The sequence below is a fragment of the Phaseolus vulgaris genome, chromosome 2, assembly GCF_051622355.1.
Source record: "Phaseolus vulgaris cultivar YP4 chromosome 2, ASM5162235v1, whole genome shotgun sequence".
In the NCBI taxonomy this organism is placed as follows: domain Eukaryota; kingdom Viridiplantae; phylum Streptophyta; class Magnoliopsida; order Fabales; family Fabaceae; genus Phaseolus; species Phaseolus vulgaris.
The window spans coordinates 3,395,629-3,414,005 of NC_143499.1; the positions used below are offsets into that span (position 1 = coordinate 3,395,629).

An 18,377-nucleotide genomic window follows, 5' to 3' on the forward strand; every position below is an offset into this window, starting at 1 on the left:
AAGTCTATGAAAAGGATTACCGTTGATACGACTACTTGTTTTAAGTTGGAAGGTGTTCCTGCACATAAAACTGGCTCTAATCTCTGGTCGATGTGGGATCCCTCACGTCAAGACTATCAAATCGTGCGTGGGACTATATATTTTGGGTGGTCCAATAGCGGCCCGACAGCGGGTGACACGATAGGCCCAACACAAACACTCGTTAGGATAGACTCGAAAATGGCTCTGATACCATATTACGAAGTGGACTTTAAGCCTAACTCAACCCCATAAAACCGGCTCATAGGGTTGAGGTTTGCAGCCACTTATATACAATGAAAGACTCTAATCTCTAGTCGATGTGAGATTTTCAACATAACTCTTTATGTATAAGGGTTGGACTACCCCAAAGTGGTTTTCATTTATTTATTTTTTATTGCTGATAAAAGAATAAAATTGATAGGACTACTCGTACTTATTAGCTTCTTTTTCTTTTATCAAATTAAATCATTTTATAGGTTAAAATAATTAAATTTTAAAAAAAATTATACTATCACAAATATTGTAATCGTACTAATTAATGAAAAGAAACAAAGAGGTTATGTTTTAATATAAGAAAGAAAATAAACCATGAGGGGCATGAGGGGAATGAATAGAGAAAGTATCTTAATTTTTTTGCCTATACATTTCATTGATTTCTTTTACTCTTTATTATATTTAAATAGCATATGCTATAAAAATAAATTAAAAATTCTCATAATTTTTATTATTATTATTATATGAAAAAAATTCTGAAAACTTTAAGAGTTAACTTCACTAAATCTTCATCCCTATAATCTTTGGCCACTGGTAAGGGGCTTGCAACACTCAAAACTGCACACCTTGTCTTGGTTGAGTGAAGTTGAGTGCGCTAAAATATATAAAATAAAATTTAATAAACTATATTACATATAAATTTTATAACTTTTTATGCACCACAAAAAAGAGTAATATTTAGATATTCTAGAGCGATTACACTTAACGGAAAGCCTTACTTTTGTCATCCATATTTATTAGCACAATGTTTAATCCACGTCCACACAGTCAAACTATAAATCAAGATAATACAATTATTACTTATTAAAAATCATTAAGTTATGAGAGGGTTTATTAAATAATGTATAATCGCACACACTTACACCAGGAACACTTATATGACATGAACACGAAAATATACATATAATCTCTAAAATGTGGGACACGGGGACACTATGTAGATATTATATAATTATGAATTATATAAATTGATAATAAAGATTTACGTGCACAAGTATGTTTTAGTTTTTTTTTAAGTAGAAAGACATTTTTCATGACTAGTTCAAAATGTTTTGTTTCTTATTTTTATAATCATACTAAAAATTCATACAATAAATTTAAATTTTTAAAAAATTAATGTGTTTTTCCTTTGTAAAATTGTGTTAGAATCGTGTTAGAATTGTCAGAAATCCAACAAATACTTTTTGAATTGGACACTTCACTGATACGTGTTCTACGAGTGTCGGTATTCAATACATGTGTCTGACACGGACACCTCATTTAAGAGAAGTTTCTGAGTCTCATAATGATACTTAAAAAAAAATATAATTTTAATAAATTTGAGCTAGAAAATAGCGTATTAATAATAGAAAATGTGAAGATGTGGTGGTGCCGATAACAGAAAAGACAAAAAAGAAAAAGAGTTTGAGCAGAAGAAGGCCCATTTTTTATGAACGTGGATTTTAGCTTGGTAGCTTTCAAACATAAATTGTTACGCTGCATTCTCTCAGCCACTATTTGTTATATTTTAATCTATGAATAAAGAATAATTAAAACACAACATCAAGAGTTGGATGCATATTATTTAAAACACGTTAAGTCTTTTCTCCCGTAAAAAATATATGCATATGCATTCCAAAAACTCAATAATTTATTTTGTAAAAAACTATTGTAATTATATTTTACCCTGCTTAAAGAAATAAAAAAATTGATTTCAATAATCACGAATTTAAAAAACTGCACTGTTTTAGAATTTATTATAAAAAATATAGATGAACAAATGTAAGATAATTTTTTTTAATATTTATATATATATATATATATATATATATATAAATAAAAGTACTACATCCATTTTAATTTAATTAAAAAGAGAATATAAAATAAAAAATTAATAAAGATTATAATCAAAAGAAAAAATAAAACTAGACAGTGTACAAGTGAAACGACTGTTAAAAAATATTAGAAAAGACAAAAATAATATTAGCTTAGTTTGGTATACATATGTTTTTATATCCTTAATAAACTGAAAAATAAATATTGATGGGACCCAACTTTAAATAAATATAACATAATTTTGAATTTACTATCAACTATATGTTCCATAGTTAATTAAATGTGTACCGGTATGGTCGACCGACATCCTGACGTGTCTCGGTCTCCCTGTCCGAAATGACCGAGACACATGTTGGGAAAAACGGGTAATTTTCCCACTAAAACAAAACCCTAACAGAGCTACCCGACAAATAATATTGAATATTTAGCCTAATCTCCGAGCACAGCAAAAACAATTCCATTTTATTATTATGAGGGAAGATATTACAAATTGGGATATATAACAGTGAAGGAGAAGAGTTTAATTTATAACCCTCAAACCTCCTTCCCAAACAATGAACCCACCGATGCGGGACTTGGGATTAAGCCAAAATCAACAAATCTCCACCTTGGCTTAATTTCAAGTCCCACCTAAAACAAATCTTCTCAAAACATAACAAAAACAAACTTTACAGTGCTTCAAACTTCACATCTAAATTCAACAGGTCTGCTACTAATTGATTAAACATAGTGATGTGTGCATTCATAGTAGTACTTTGTTGGTAGTCAAATCGGAACAACCTTTTCTTCATCAGGAGCTTGTTCTGACCACTTTTCTTCATAAACTTGTCCTCCAATGCCTTCCACAGTTTGTGTGCAGAAGTCTCGTTTTTTACAGCGTACTTCTGCTCTCTGGACAGGCAGGATCGAATAGTTCTGCATGCTAACCGGTTGATGATACTCCAGTCTTTCTCCTCTACCTCTTTTGGTTTCTCTCCTTCAATAGCAATATCAAGACCCTGCTGAAAAAGAGAATCCAAGACCTCTCCTTGTTACATGCCAAAATGTCCAGTGCCATCAAATATTTTCACTGCCAATTTCAAAGTGGACACCGGGAACCTCGACCATGATGACGAGGAGCCCGACATTCTGGATACATTCTTCGCTTCTTCTTCTTGATTTGCCATTACAAACTCAAAATATAATATTCAATATTACAAATAATTTCAAACAACCCAAGGCGAACCTTCGGCTCTTTATACCACTTGTTGAGAAAAACGGGTAATTTTCCCACTAAAACAAAACCCTAACAGAGCTACCCGACAAATAATATTGAATAAATAAAGCGGAATAATAAAAGAGATAAAGAGAAAAAAAACACACCCGAAAATTATTAACAGAGTTCGGCCTGTTTAGCCTAATCTCCGAGCACAGCAAAAACAACTCCCTTTTATTATTATGAGAGAAGATATTACAAATTGGGATATATAACAGTGAAGGAGAAGAGTTTAATTTATAACCCTCAAACCTCCTTCCCAAACAATAAACCCACCGATGTGAGACTTGGGATTAAGTCAAAATCAACAACACGCTGATATGTCTCTGTCTATCTGGCCGACCGACCAACACAGGACGCACGGTCAGACCGATCGACATATATAACCATTAACGCTCCCAATGAGGTAAGCCCATTAAAATAATATAAATAACACACATCCCAAGGAAAAATGTACGTCATTTATTACTGTGCACCTACCTGAATACGAATCACCCGCTTTACTGACTTGAGCGTCGGAGTGCCTTTTGCAGGTACCCCTATTTGGTGTTCACCCGAAACTGAGAGCCAAAGGAGAAGCACGAAGACGAGAAGGATCTCAGCCAAACACCTAGTAACCTGCCCGACAGAAGGAAGAAGACGAAGACTTCAATAGTTTTCTAGGTCTTATCTTCCTAACAAGAAAAAAAATGTATTATTTTAACAAGATAATTAGTTATACATACAACATAATGAATGATATATTTTTAATACATTTTTTCACCACACCTCTGTTTTCTCTTTCATTTTCTTCTCCTCTTCTCCCTCGTGCTATTATGAACCACACGAAGCAAAACATCATAATCTTCTAGGTTGCTTTCTAACAATGATTTTTCATAATTTTCTAAATACATTTTTGTACATATGTGGAACTGAGTATTAACAAGATAGAAGATGACAAATTAAATTAATATAATTTTTTTACTAAAAATGAAATTTAGCACATAATTAAATAACGTGGTAGCTGGTGTGGGCCTGAGGAGTCACTTCAAAATACATGTTCTCTCAATGGTGTTTCATATTTGGTGTGACCAACCAACAAATGAATGGGGAGTAGTAATACCAACAAAACAGGGTAACCTAAATAAACACAAACAAATCCACACAAGTAATGCTCTCACTTTCCTTCCATTTTCCTTCCAATTATTATCAGTAATCAAGTTAACAAGTGGGCTCTAATGTCAAACACAAAACAAATAAAACAATAACACAAGAAAGACATGTGATATTGAAAGATGTTTTTGACTGATTAATCACAATGATTTAGCATAAATAATCCTCCGAAACAATGCAAAACTAGCCACCACTTCGATATTTAAAATAATTTCTTAAGAAAAATTTAAAACTAGTTTTTTGAAATGATATGCAACATATAATGATGGAGTTCACATATAATCAGAAAAAAGGACTAAATTTTTGCATTATCACAATTTTTTTTTTGTTAATTACTATCTTTTTATTGACTTCACATGGACTCGTTTGATGGTAAATATTAAAAGATGTAGGTAATTTTTTTATTTACATTTACATTTATATATATATATAATTATGTAAATTATATTTTTATACAAAATGGTGAAAGAAAACGCGCCAAATAAATCAATAAAGGAAAGAATTTTTGTATGTTAAATGATTTCAAAGAAGACTATAAGATTGTTTTTGAAATAAAAGTTAATATATAAAATAATAAAATTCGAGTTATTCACCTTTTAGGATGAATCTTTATATATTGTCACTTACTTTTCTCAAGATTTGTATCAGTTAAACAATTTTTGTTTAGTTACATGTATTATTTATGTTTATACATTATTTATATTAATTTTAATATTTTTAATTTATTTATTTATTCAAATATACTGATTTTGATTTCTTATAATTAATATTTACTTTATAATTCATTTATTTATTAGTATATTAATAATAGTTCATAAATAATTAATACCCTACAATTTTTTCCTTGCAATACATGGGTTAGAAAACCTAGTATACCTAAAAGATATTCTTAAGATAAAGTAAGTAATGAAATTAACAAGTAATAAATGTTATCAACACTATCTCCTATTTACGTTACTATGTGATGGGTTTGCTACTGGGAGCCCTTATCTAGGCCCAATATCTCTAATAAACTCATGATTATAATTTATTTAGAAACTTAATATTTTTAATAGAACCTATCATTAATACTTAGCTTTAATATTGTTTTATTGACTTGTGAGACTTAGTGGTACATAAAGTGTTTCACTTTCACAGCATGCCGAGCGACCACAGAGAGATCCATCTCTCAACTAATTCAGTTTGAATTCCGACCGGTTATGGTAATGTTTAATAACCTTATCATAATGAATTTTGGTTTTCTAAATGAGTATTTTACATTTTATAAAATGAATGAATAAAGATATTGTTCTGAAAGTGTGTTGGGATCTAAAGAACGATTGCTTTATTCCTCCACTCGGTCGGTTGATATCACTCTTAGCTTATTGTTTCATCTTTTTTCTCTCAGTCGTCTGGTAATACAGACTGGGATGGTACTTGCAGAACACACTCCGACGATCAAGTCAGTCAGTGTTGACACTCGATTGTTGTAGATAATGACATACCTGATTATCGAAATTTGTGTTATTTATATTACTTTAATGAATCTTTGTTGGTGGACCGGATTAAGAGATTGGTTCCTGTTTAGGGTTACGTCAAACAACTCTTAACTATGTATTAATCCTGCTGACTTGGTCAATCGTCGGTCGACCACGTGTCATCACATGACCTTGTGCTCAAATGATCAGATGGTTTGGGATTCTGACCGACTCACTGAGTAATCTGGTAGTGCCAGTAAATATATATTATATATATATATATATATATATATATATATATATATATATATATATATATATATATATATATATATATATATATATATATATATATATATACACACATGAATACCAGGTCTAAGTAAAAGGGGTGAAAGACATTGGGAAGAAGTTGGTAGAAGCACTGAGAATTGGGGTTTTGACTTAAAAAATACTACTGACTTGTATTAATGGCATTGCATTCAATTCAACGGAGTCTGCGGTTGAAACGTCAGCTTTTTGTCTCAGTCAACAACATCCATCGTCATTCATACCCACCTCTTTCTTCCCCACTCATTTTACCATCACATCATTATCATCACTTATTTTTCCATTACCAAATATAATCCTTCCTTATTTAATACCACATTTAATATATTATGTGAAGTGAAATAATAATTTGAGAGTAGAAGCGAAAGAATCCAAAATTCCATTCCCACTGCTGTTGGTAATAGAAAATTCCATGACTTGGTCATGGAAAAGGAAAATGCAAGAAGTGTTATGTAAGAACCATGATCACGTTGACGGGTCACTCTTCCTCTTTCTCCTTCTCTCTCCTTCCTCGTAACTCTCTGCACACCCATCTCATATTATTCATCCTCAAGAGAAGACTTTTGTTCTTTTTGCTTTCATAGGTACTACTTATATAATTCATTAACCTTTTCATATCCTTTCACTCAACAACAATCTTATCTTACCCTTTTTCTTCTTTTTCTTTCTGGTTAATTATCTGATTTTGTTCTTTACTCAATTCAGTTCATCATATGTCTCTCTCTCTAGATAGGGTCAAACGTGGTTCACAAAAGAGATTACGATTCCATTCAACCGTTGCTTTTTCTTGACCTTTCTTATCTGCTGCTGCATGTTAAATTCACAAGCCTTCTGATTTTGCTGCTTTGCGAACGTAATCAGTATTTGAATTTTGTAGTAATCTGATTTTGGTGTGGTTCAAAGGAGGATAATAAAAAATTTCTTCTGTTCCAATTCTTGTAAGGTACAGGTACTTCTTACTCATCATCTTAACTCTGGATAATTTATTGTTTGTTACAGTGTTTTAAGAATTCCTTTTTAACTTTAGTCGGAATTAAATATAGATTTTTTTAACCATATACCAATCTAGGTCTAAAAAATCGAATTGAATATGAATTTTTTCCCCAAATCACTATATCTCAGTTTGCATCGGGACAATCCATATGGGTCCAAGGAGTCATTTTGTCACCTCTGTATTCAGTATTTTTAGAAATGCACAGGTGTCTCTGATAGGGGAATAGAACCAATTTTCACGTTCAAATCTATATTTATCTCTTTCTGGTGGCCACATAGAGTCTTTTGATTTCAACAAAAATACAAAATGTAAAATCTTTACATTAGTTAAAAAATTTACAACTCTTCCGTTTAACTCTATTGCAGCTTTCTGGTTGTGTTTCCAAACCCTAAGAATTTCAAATTGCATGTTAAAATCAAACAGTAACGTTGCTTAACAAGAAGTTGAGCAAAACTATAGGAAGACATAATCAGTCAAAGGGAAGGTTTCATTGAAGTAGAAACCTACGGTGTATAATATCATTTCTCGTGTATGTTTTACAAATAGAGTAAGATATGTCGCGTGATGTTTTTTTAATGTTATTTGAAGCCATTGCTTCTATCATTTCAATATCAATAACATTTCAGTTTAGATGCAAATATGTTTTCAGTTCTTCTAAATATGGTTTCATTTATTTTTTAGTTCTTAAAGGCATGTTATGTTAGCAATTTGGGCAGTGGTTTGTTACCAAGTTTTATTGTACTTTACGGAGGAAGCATGAATTAGCATAAACCTGTTTTTTTTTACTATATTAGTTTTTCTTTCGTACAATATGAATAATTTTGTTTACTTGTCTAATGTGCAGGTGTAGGACAGTCTCCTAATGAGAACGGATATTGTTGAAGGGGAGGCCTTACTAAATCCCAGCTCCTTTAAGGTACATAACTACAATTGAATTTCGGTGTTATGTTTATTGTGAATGTTTTCCAGAGCTTCTACTTTTAATATAGCAATTTTATTGATTTCTACTGAAAAAGATTACTGACTTCAAGTTTTCTTCTTTAGGATATGACATTGCCTTCTTGAACTGCGTTGTGATATTAGAGATAACCAATCTATTAATCTGAATTTATGTTAACAGGTGCATAGTAAAATCTGCATAGAACTTGCAAAATTAGTGGATAGAATCTCAATAATAGTTCCAGACATAGAGGCGACAAGGCCAGGATTCTCATTGGGAATAGAGTCTCTGTGTTTGCTGAACAACGCAATTGAAAAGGCTAAAGTACTTCTGCAGCATTGCTCTGAATGCAGCAAACTCTATCTGGTGTGTACTCCTGCATCAATAATAGCAAAACAACACACAGAAATACGACACGCCATTTCATCTTGAACGCATCCTCAATTTCATACTTCGATCCTAAATGGTCCCTTCAAGTAAACAATTATATAAGTAATTTTTCAAGTATTAGACATCATATTTGATAGTAAAATACATTGTAAATTGATGGATATTCAATAGTTGAAAAATTACTAGTATAGTTTTACTAATTTAGAAGATACTTAGGAGAGACAGTAATACGCAGAGGATGAAATTGGTGGTTTATTCACGTCTTCTTTGTCAAGCTTACAAGAAAAACAAGAGCACCTAAACATACATATGATCTTATCACTTATCAGTGGATTATACTTGCAGGTTGCATGATAGTGATGGTACTGATGATATTTAGTTGGTTTGAATATTACTTTCAGGTTATGACAGGGGATACAGTACTCTCAAGATGCCTAAAGACAACAAGATCGTTAGAGAAAAGCTTAATCCAAATTCAGAATATGGTTCCTGTTATGTTGGCTGTGAAGGTCATTCAACTTATATTCTCTATTCAATTTCCTTCCTGACTATTGGATTATTACGATTCTTTTAACTGGATAAACTCTACAATTAAATGATCATTTGTTTATTAAAATCAAGCATATTAACTACCCTCATCTGACTTTCTTTTTAAGCATACCCAAATGGAACTTCATTCCAATAATCTAGTTGACATTGAAATATAACTTGCAGGTTTCTGGAATAATTCATGATATTGAGTGTACGAGATTTGTTCTGGACCCCGATGAAGAAGAGGCTGGGAGGGTTGTGAGAGAGTTGCTCGGTTCAACCTCAGATTCAGTCAACGATTCTGAAGTTGAAGCTCTTCAGTCTGCAGCATCTCGACTGAAAATAACATCCCGGAAGGCCATCGTAACAGAGCAACGATCTATTAGGAAGTTGTTGGATAAACTTGGACCACATGACGTGACGAAGAAAAGGATGATACTGAAATATCTTCTGCATCTACTGAAAAAGCATGCAAAGCTCCTGGTGGTAGAACATGAGGAGAGGGTCTATTCTTCCGAAGAACAAGTTGTAACACAGAAATCTAGTCACGATTCTCTACGAAGCCATCATGTGGAATCAGACCAAAGCTTAAACTATGGTCAATATATAACTCACACCAGTGAGTTGGGTGGAGTTGAACCCCCTGAGCAATTTAAGTGCCCAATATCCTCAAGGTTGATGTATGATCCTGTTATCATTGAGTCTGGAGAAACATATGAAAGGATGTGGATAAAAAAGTGGTTTGATGAGGATAATGACATATGCCCCAAAACCAGAAAGAAACTAGTCCATACGGCTTTGACTCCAAACGTGTCCATGAAGAACCATATATCAAAGTGGTGCAGAAAAAATGAAGTCTCTATTCCAGATCCTAGTAGGCATGAAGAAGATATTCGCTCATGGGAAGCTTCAAGCACTTCCATTAATAGTATAGGAAGTTATTTCAACGACTTCAACTCGCCAGTGGATCTCAGTAGCATGTCAATTGGGTCACTTGATACTAGTTTTTGTTCAGATGCCTCGCATGGTAAGACCACTCGTGGCTCTTTGTTGATCAAGAGCAGTGACAATTCTGAAAGACATCAAGTTCATGCAGAGATACAAGATAGTGATTTGATGCTCTTGCCTCAACTCCGTGATTTTCAATGGGAATCTCAATGCAAGGTCATTCAAGACCTGAAAGATCACTTGAAAAGCAATAGCCAAGCTTTTGTTTCTGTACCAGCAGAAAATTTGGTTGAACCACTCCTCAGATTTCTGAGCAATGCATATGATCTGCGTGATGTTCAAGCCTTGAGAGCTGGAACTCAGCTTCTGTTGGACTTTGTCAACAACTGCAGGCACGATTTCTTTTCCCCTTAATTTTATTATTTCTATATTGCTAATCATTTTGCTTTGCTTATAATATTTTCTAATGTCACTTTTCGGGAAAGTTTTGTCTAAATTAATTCACATCTATCCTTCAAAACAGTATTCATTTGCTGAAACATATTTACTATCCTTCAAAAAAATTTAACGGTAAATTCGTTTTCTGTATTTCTTTAAAATTTCTAAAATATTAAAAATGTTGAAGAAAATACTAGTTGTTTCTTTTTTATTTTGTAAAAATGTAAACATACTTTCTAGTTGTAATTTTCTTCCAAATGTAAAATTGTTTGGTCGTTTATCAGTGCACTTGCCCTTTGATAATAGAATGACAATTTTGTTGTATGTATATTATTTGATGCAGAAATGGTAATACTACTTTGAATGATGATGCGTTCATTATGTTGGCGAGTTTTCTTGATTCAGAAGCGATAGAAGAAATTCTTGTCATACTGGAAGAACTGTCAGGATATCGGTTTAGTAAACCTAAAATTGCAGCATCAAGTGCTCTCAATTCAATTTTAAACATACTTGATTCCGAAAACAAAGGTTTCCAACAACGAGCCATTAGAATAATGTACAATTTGTCTTTCATTAGTGAAGTCTGTCCCAGCATGCTATCACTCAAGTGCATCCCAAAATTGCTGCCATTTTTCAAAGACAGAACCCTTTTGAGATACTGCATATATATATTGAAAAATCTGTGTGATACTGAAGAGGGTAGGAATTCTGTTGCTGAAACAAAGGGATGCATAACTTCTGTGGCTGAAATACTTAATTCAGGCAATAATGAAGAACAAGAACATGCACTGGCAGTTCTAGTCTCTCTATGCTCTCATGTGGATTATAGTAAGTTAGTAATGAGAGAGCATGAGAATATCATAACTTCTCTTTGCCTGATCTCCCAGAATGGAAACGATAAAGGAAAGAAAAGTGCGATGGAATTGATCTATATTTTGAATGGTGTCAACATTGTTGACAATAAAGGTTGCCCTGAACCAAATATCAGCAACTCTTGTCGAGATTCCATCAGTCACCCACCTGAAGAAAGTAGACCATCAAAGAGATCCACGTTTTTGAAGAAACTATCACCATTTTCAAAGTCCAGTTCACATGCATCAAAAACCAAAAGATGAGAATGAATTCCTCGGCATTTCAACCTTGTGATCTTATTGTGGGGACAACAGATAAGTTCAGATGAGTTCCATGTGTGGGTTTTGCCTTTTCTAGAACTTGCGGCATTTTCAGCGTTAAAGATTCATTCGCAATGCATCTGCTACTTAATTTTGCACTGTAACAACAGGTAGTAAGATGATGTATAGTTGTGTTTATGATCATGATATATTCTTTTGACATTCCAATTTAGGGCTTGTGAATTCTTAAGATAGTAGACAGTTTTCTGATTTCTCTTTCCCTTCCTGTCAATATACTAGGGAGACCAAGTACACATTTCATTTGTATCTATGTATATATATTATACACTCCAGTACTTTGGATACTGCTGTAAAATGGATATTATTGCAATGAAGGTGTTTGCCAATATTTAACATTTTTTTTGTTTAATTGTATGGATTTGGTGGTACCTTCCAACTCTATACATTCTTTATTTGACCAATTTTATATTACTAATTTTATTCATTATTTCATTTAGGGCTATCTTTGCAAAATGGTAAGGTTCTTGGCTTGGGCAGTTCCAATCTTGAAAACAGACTCTTGACTACATCTGTCCACTATTTCTAAATCACGCTTAGTTAATTCCTGTAATTCGCATTGACTTATGATCATTGGTAATCTGAACAAAGGTGACCTTTGCTTGCAAGCAATCCTTGTTAGGACATAACTGATGACGGTATAATAGTTTATCAACTTACATTAGTCTCTTAAAATAAAATCTCTTGATCTTATTTTTAACGACTCATTTTTAATTTTGACATGTAAAAGAAATTAAATTCTTTTTAGCCGCTAATAATTTTGTAATAAAAAAAAACATAGTAAGATAACTTAATGAAACATTTTATAAATTTAGTAAATGAATAATCAACCCTGCTGATTTTAGAAACAAAAATGGCTTCCCGGCATGGACAAAGCATCCATCTAGCCAACCAAATTGTACAATTTATATTTTTCTGGTTTAGGTGGGATTACTCTCGCTAAGCATTATTGTTTTTAAGTTTATTAAAAAATGGCTTCCTAAGATTTATGTGTCAAACTAGAAGCACAAATTACATTACATAGATTAACCAAAAACCAACCCAGGATTCAATTGATTAGATATAACTACCAATGACATACCGGTTGAAAAACGCGTGTATATAAAGTCATCTGTATAAATCATTGAAGGAAAATAAGAGTTCGGAAATACGTACAACTAAAAATCAATATTGGAAAAGAAAAAAAGAAAAACAGATTTGTTTGTGAGAAATACAATGCGAGTTTATATTATAAAAGAGATTCACTAAGCTTACTTTTAGTCGCAGGGCTATGAAACAGCATAAAGTTAAATTCCAGAATGAACTAACAACACAATGGGAAAATACTAAAGACTGCACAGCTAAGACCTCAGTTGCATGTCCCACCAAGCCTGAGGGAACTGTGCCTGGCATATTACATGTATGACACAAACCAGCAGACGCGATCCAGTGTTATTGGTCTCATTCACAGGCTAGTTTGGTATCAAAGCTGCTTCAGCAGATGATCCAGTGCCATTTGGTTTCATTCACAGGCTGGTTTGGTATCAAAGCTGCTAAGGCATATGGCAAAGGCTTGGAAGGCAGAGAGCGGATAACGGTAATCCATGGTAAATATGTCTTTTCCAATCTTTCCAAACTGCAAGATTACTTTTTCTTGTTCTGCAGCAGAAACATTATGGGAAGGATCGACAGCTGCCACAAGTTGAAAGTTTTTAACAGAAGCCACTGTGACACGACCCTTGAAGTTTAGGCACCAGCATTGCAGTTGCTCGTGCCATCTAGGAGCCTTGTTTTTTAGTACCATGGGCTCAGCTGAGCCTTGGCTAGGTACTGGTATCTTAGGGAGGTTTACATCATTTAAATCTGTACTTGGACCTTTTCCTTTTAGTACTGGTGAGGGAGAAAAAGGCTTGTCAATGATTTGAGGGAAAGATGTAGGTGTTGGAGCAGTGCCCCCTTCCTGAATAGCTGAGATAGATATGGAGTTCATGGTGCAGTGCATTCTCCTTGGCCCTCTTGCACGGAGAACATTCAACTCATATGCAATGGTGCTAACAACATGGTTAAATGCTGAAACTCTAGGAGATACCTGCTTAGAATGAAATCTCCTACTAGACTGAGTATCTTGTTGAATTGCAGCTCCTTCTGGTGGTTGGCTGTCATAAATAGTGAACTTGGTACCCAAAAAATTAGACCTGTCAAAGTTTGTTGTCAAGTCAAATACATGGTATGGAGCAAGATGAAAAATAAAAAAGAAGGCATGTTTCTATCAAACCAAAACTTGCCTGAGTTTTCCAACATATGTGTTGCTGGACCGAGAAAAATCATCTGCAACCAAAGACACAACAAAGTCTGTGCCTGTTGCCCTTCTTACCTTTTTGGCAGCTAGTAGCAACTTATCAGTCTCATTCTCCGCTGCACAATTAACATCAAAATAATACAACTTGTCAGATATCACTTCAAGAACAAAAGTTGGCTTTTGGTAAATCCAAATTATCCAATTTTCCTCTTATTCAAATATCTCAAATATATTCTGGTTCACAGTATGAGTGGGTGAATTACCAAGTGATCCATTTGAGATTGATCATTGTGCATAAATAAATGAGTTTCATAATACATGAATAAAGCATTTTTAGTGTAAGAAACTTGCAGTTCAATATTCAAAGTTGTTCACTCAGTATTTTGATAAGTAACTTAAAATGAGAAACATAGCATCCCTGTTTCTATGGAAAAAGAAATGGCACACATCAGCAATGAACAAAGTAACAAACTTACATGGTACCAGGCCAATGTACAATAGATATGTAGAAGTTTCTCGGTTCCTCCTGATAAAGCACTGTATTGGAGAGTCACGAGGGCCGGGCTATTTATACACATAAGAGAAAGATAAGAAACAGAGAAAAAGGAAAGATTAAGAACTGATTGGGATACGCAAGGGTGAGGGATTTATCACCTGTTTCAACGAAATAGGAAATGTGATCCTTCCACATTGTTCAGGAGTCTTGGCAATTTCTTTCGTAACATCCCTCCACGATTTACAAACAGAACCACAATGAACAACTACGGCACGTGCAGGCCAGCTAGTCTCACTCTCTTCCACTCTACTTATTATGTCCAGAATCAATTCAGGGGGTAAATTCGCCCACTGCCCTTGCTGAATAGGTTCAAGTGAAGTTAAAGTGATTTCTGGAGCAACATGTGACTTTGTCCGACCATTCCAACGCCTGCTCTCCACACCTCGCCTAGACATGCTTCCAATCCCATCTCTCATCTCCTTTAGTTCTCTTACTATGCTTTTCAACGACATTTTCCCACAGCATACCAATCTTCCTTCCACCAAAAAAACTGCAACCACCCAAACAAAACCCAAATAAATCTCCACTCTAAACAGTAAAAAAAAAGACTCCTATGTATCACAGAGTCACCTCTTTCGATTTTTCAGATACCAACAACAATAGCTCTTAACACAGCATAATGCTAATTCAATTCCAGCTCAAAACATATTCACAAATCGCACCTCGCTAATCACAAGCCTTACCCTAATTCCTGACAAGTTTAATAAACAAAGTAACTAAGGAATAAACTATTTTTCCTTCTCCCTCGCTAAAAGCATCATAATAAAACAAATCAAAGACTTTATAGCAGACCCCGTGTCCTCGTCGATCTATAAATTCCGATAACAAAGGGGAATGCAGAACGCCGAAGCATAAATTTACTTTTTCTTCTTTAACACTAAATAAGGGGCAAAAGAAAGAAGAAGAAAACCTGAAAAATTGAAGCGAGTAAGGGAAAGTGGAATCGCAGGAAATGAGCTGAAAAATTGAGGTTCTGCTCGAGAGAGGAGAAGCAATGAGAAAGGAAAGTTGTAGAAGGCAGATCGATAAGCGAATCGGAGAAGGCAAAGGAGAGAAAGGAGTGAGGAGATGAAGTGGTTTTGAAGCTAAGAAGGTAAGGTTAGGTTAGGAAGAAGAAGGAGGACGCGTAAGAGGGAATATTCCGGCGCCTAAGTCTCCGCCACCAGCACCGCCGCGAAAAAGGTAGTCCGAAACCGTGAATGGTGTGACATGAATCGGATCCACCCTTTTATGTGAAATCTTATTTTAGCAACGTTGTTGCAGAAAGCGAAGCGTAATTTATTTGGGCAATCCAGTGCGCTCCACCCACGCTACTCCCTATTTCCTACGTCGCGACACGTGGCAATCCGTTTCTTTCTGTTCATCATCTTTACTCGCTAACAAAAAAAATGCTCATCATATCCAATCAACGTTTCTGTGTTACCTCGTTGGAAATAAATCATACCCACTCACAAAACTTCCCCTTCAACCTAATTTTGTATCTTAATAACAGAATATTAAATTATTACATTTCTAAATTATTAAATCATTCTGTATTTCTGTTAAAGTAAAATTATCCTTTTGAAACACACTGCAAAAGAAATTAGTTTTCAAATCCTAATATTCAATAAAAATTCCTTATGTGCCTTGTATCTATACGTTGTGATAGAATGTCAAAAATGTGCTGCTATATAATCTACTTTTCTAATGATGACTATTAATCGTAATCAAAGGTCCAATTGTTTAAACTATAAAAGGTCAAAAAGTAATTTTCTTGTTGGATATATCTCATCGGTCACTATAATTGTTGGAGATTTTACATTAACTAGATATAAAAAAATATTTCTTTACATATAAGTGAGTGTAAATCTCATTCCATGAGGCGGTTTTATGAGGTTGAGTTAGGGTTGAAGTCTACTTTGTAATATGGTATCAGAGTCATTTAAAGTCTATCATAGCAGTATTTGTTGGACCTATCGTGTCATTCGCTATCGCGTCATTATCGCACCACCCAAAATATGTTATCTCACGCATAGACTGTTACTCTCTCCTCATGACCAGGTTTATGAAGTGAGGATGTTGGAGATCCCAAATCACTGCATGAACCAGCTTTATGGAGTTGAGTTAGACTTAAAGTCTATTTTGTAATAATAATTTCTTCAAATAATTTAAAAATAATTCAAAATTAAGAGAATTAAAACCTACTGCCAGATTTAATTTAAAATAATTAAATATAAAAAACTAAAATTGGTGGTAGCACCCAGCAATGTAAAATTGTTAGCTGTACGAAATACAGCTGGATATTAGTGGCTTGCATTCACAGATAAGAATATGCAAAGTAAGCTTTATGATGTTTTTTAAATAAAAAATATTTTTAAAAATAAATAAAAATGGATGAGTTTAGCCGATTTAGAGGGGATAGTGTTGAACACGATTAAAATTTAATCATGAAATAAAATGAAATTTGTGAGATTTAATTATATCGGTCTATTCATTTTGAATTGTGTAAAACAGGGTTTATTACTATTGTTTTTAACTTTCTCTAAAAAACTTCACAAAATCCTCTAAATTTTATTAAATTTTCACTAAATAGTTTACCTGTCAACTTTAAACACACCTTAAACTTATCACAGATATTCATATATTTTAATAAAAATGAGGACTTTGTAAAATTTGATAAAATTCAATTTTATTTAGTTTATAAGTAAAAACCAAATAAATTTGAAAAATTAAAAAACAAATCTAAATTAGAATAAGAATGGGACAAAGAAAGGAGCGGGAGTATTAAATACGACATTGAAGGAACGCACGTTCCTGAATGCCAACTACATTGCCACGTCACAATTGAGTTATGTTTTAACTTCATAGGATTTTAAACGCTTACCTTAAACTAATCTAGTTGGATCAGAAAACAAAATAACGCCAAAGATTACTTACAAAAATAATTTCATTTAGATTGTATCCAAATAATGCAAGTTTGACCCATTAATAATTTAAAATTGGAAAGAGGATTTTTCTTTTTTTATCAGTAAAATATAAAATATTTTTGTAGACACAAAAATAATATTAATAAGCCCTTATAATAGAAATAATAATTTATGAGTTTAGAAATAGGGTGTGATAAGACGTGAAGAGGTTGAAGGAGAGTGGGGCTATTGGGTTGGACAATAGAAGCAGAGAAGAGAAGAGAAGAACACATTTTAGACTTTGCACGTGCTGCGTCTCCAATGTCCTTTCTTCAACATTTATCTTCTATCCATTGCTCTACTCACAAACATGGTCCTGGACTGTTTTTTTTTTTTTTTTATATATATATAAAAAAGCTTTTATGTTAGGTATGTGTTAATTGACATTTCAGTTAGAGTGACACTTGAAGTAACAATCGTCATTTCACATTCACACAATCACGGATCAACTGTAGAAAAATAAACAAGACAAGATTTAACGTGATTCGGTCGGCAACTGCAACCTACATCCACACGGACAACTATTATGTTTACATTATATCCTATTGCACATCAATTACAAGTACAATGATATCTTTAAATAGAGATAAATAGAGATAATAAAGAGACACCATGATTAAACTCACTCACTAAAACATGGTGTCTACTCAGTCCAATCCAATTGGTCCTGGCTTCATACCCAACACACATCACATGAAAAAAAGTATTATTAAAAAAAATACAAAAATATGGGAGGACTAGATCAAACCTCATATATTAACAAAAACTATACATAGGTAGATTATACTAAAAAATTCTAAGAATAAACTAGATGAAAGCCTATTATACCAATGAAATGGTTATTTATGAATAAATCATAAATTA

The 18,377-nt window shown here is 33.3% G+C and overlaps 2 protein-coding genes across 14 annotated transcripts; one reads left to right on the forward strand and one right to left on the reverse strand.

Annotated features, from left to right (window-relative positions):
* The first annotated feature begins 6,384 nt into the window (after window positions 1-6,384).
* Window positions 6,385-12,072, forward strand: LOC137810237 (U-box domain-containing protein 5). 13 transcript variants are annotated; one of them, XM_068611397.1, is made up of 7 exons: window positions 6,385-6,887; window positions 7,033-7,246; window positions 8,142-8,213; window positions 8,418-8,603; window positions 9,029-9,136; window positions 9,342-10,498; window positions 10,888-12,072. In XM_068611397.1, exons 3-7 carry the CDS (start codon window positions 8,160-8,162, stop codon window positions 11,657-11,659), a joined length of 2,277 nt encoding a protein of 758 aa, XP_068467498.1. In that variant the 5' UTR covers window positions 6,385-6,887; window positions 7,033-7,246; window positions 8,142-8,159; the 3' UTR covers window positions 11,660-12,072. The 13 variants fall into 13 exon arrangements, with proteins under 13 accessions (XP_068467498.1, XP_068467496.1, XP_068467505.1 ...); XM_068611395.1 differs by having other exon boundaries at window positions 6,554-6,887; window positions 7,009-7,246; XM_068611398.1 differs by having other exon boundaries at window positions 6,637-6,887; window positions 7,009-7,252.
* Window positions 12,073-12,882: 810 nt separating this feature from the next.
* Window positions 12,883-15,984, reverse strand: LOC137810239 (tubby-like F-box protein 5). Its single transcript, XM_068611410.1, has 5 exons — window positions 15,479-15,984; window positions 14,667-15,058; window positions 14,489-14,576; window positions 13,999-14,128; window positions 12,883-13,908 (listed from the first exon to the last, which is right to left on the reverse strand). Exons 2-5 carry the CDS (start codon window positions 15,018-15,020, stop codon window positions 13,236-13,238), a joined length of 1,245 nt encoding a protein of 414 aa, XP_068467511.1. The 5' UTR covers window positions 15,021-15,058; window positions 15,479-15,984; the 3' UTR covers window positions 12,883-13,235.
* Window positions 15,985-18,377: the final 2,393 nt, after the last annotated feature.

Bases quoted from the DNA above. Each gene is read 5' to 3' on its own strand.
- LOC137810237 (XM_068611397.1), top strand. From the start codon at position 8,160: ATGAGAACGGATATTGTTGAAGGGGAGGCCTTACTAAATCCCAGCTCC. The intron at 8,214-8,417 runs GTACATAACTAC...TTATGTTAACAG, and splicing joins TAAATCCCAGCTCCTTTAAG to GTGCATAGTAAAATCTGCAT. The intron at 9,137-9,341 runs GTCATTCAACTT...TATAACTTGCAG, and splicing joins CTGTTATGTTGGCTGTGAAG to GTTTCTGGAATAATTCATGA.
- LOC137810239 (XM_068611410.1), bottom strand. From the start codon at position 15,020: ATGTCGTTGAAAAGCATAGTAAGAGAACTAAAGGAGATGAGAGATGGG. The intron at 14,577-14,666 runs GTGATAAATCCC...GTGTATAAATAG, and splicing joins TTCCTATTTCGTTGAAACAG to CCCGGCCCTCGTGACTCTCC. The intron at 13,909-13,998 runs GCAAGTTTTGGT...AAACTTTGACAG, and splicing joins ACATATGTTGGAAAACTCAG to GTCTAATTTTTTGGGTACCA.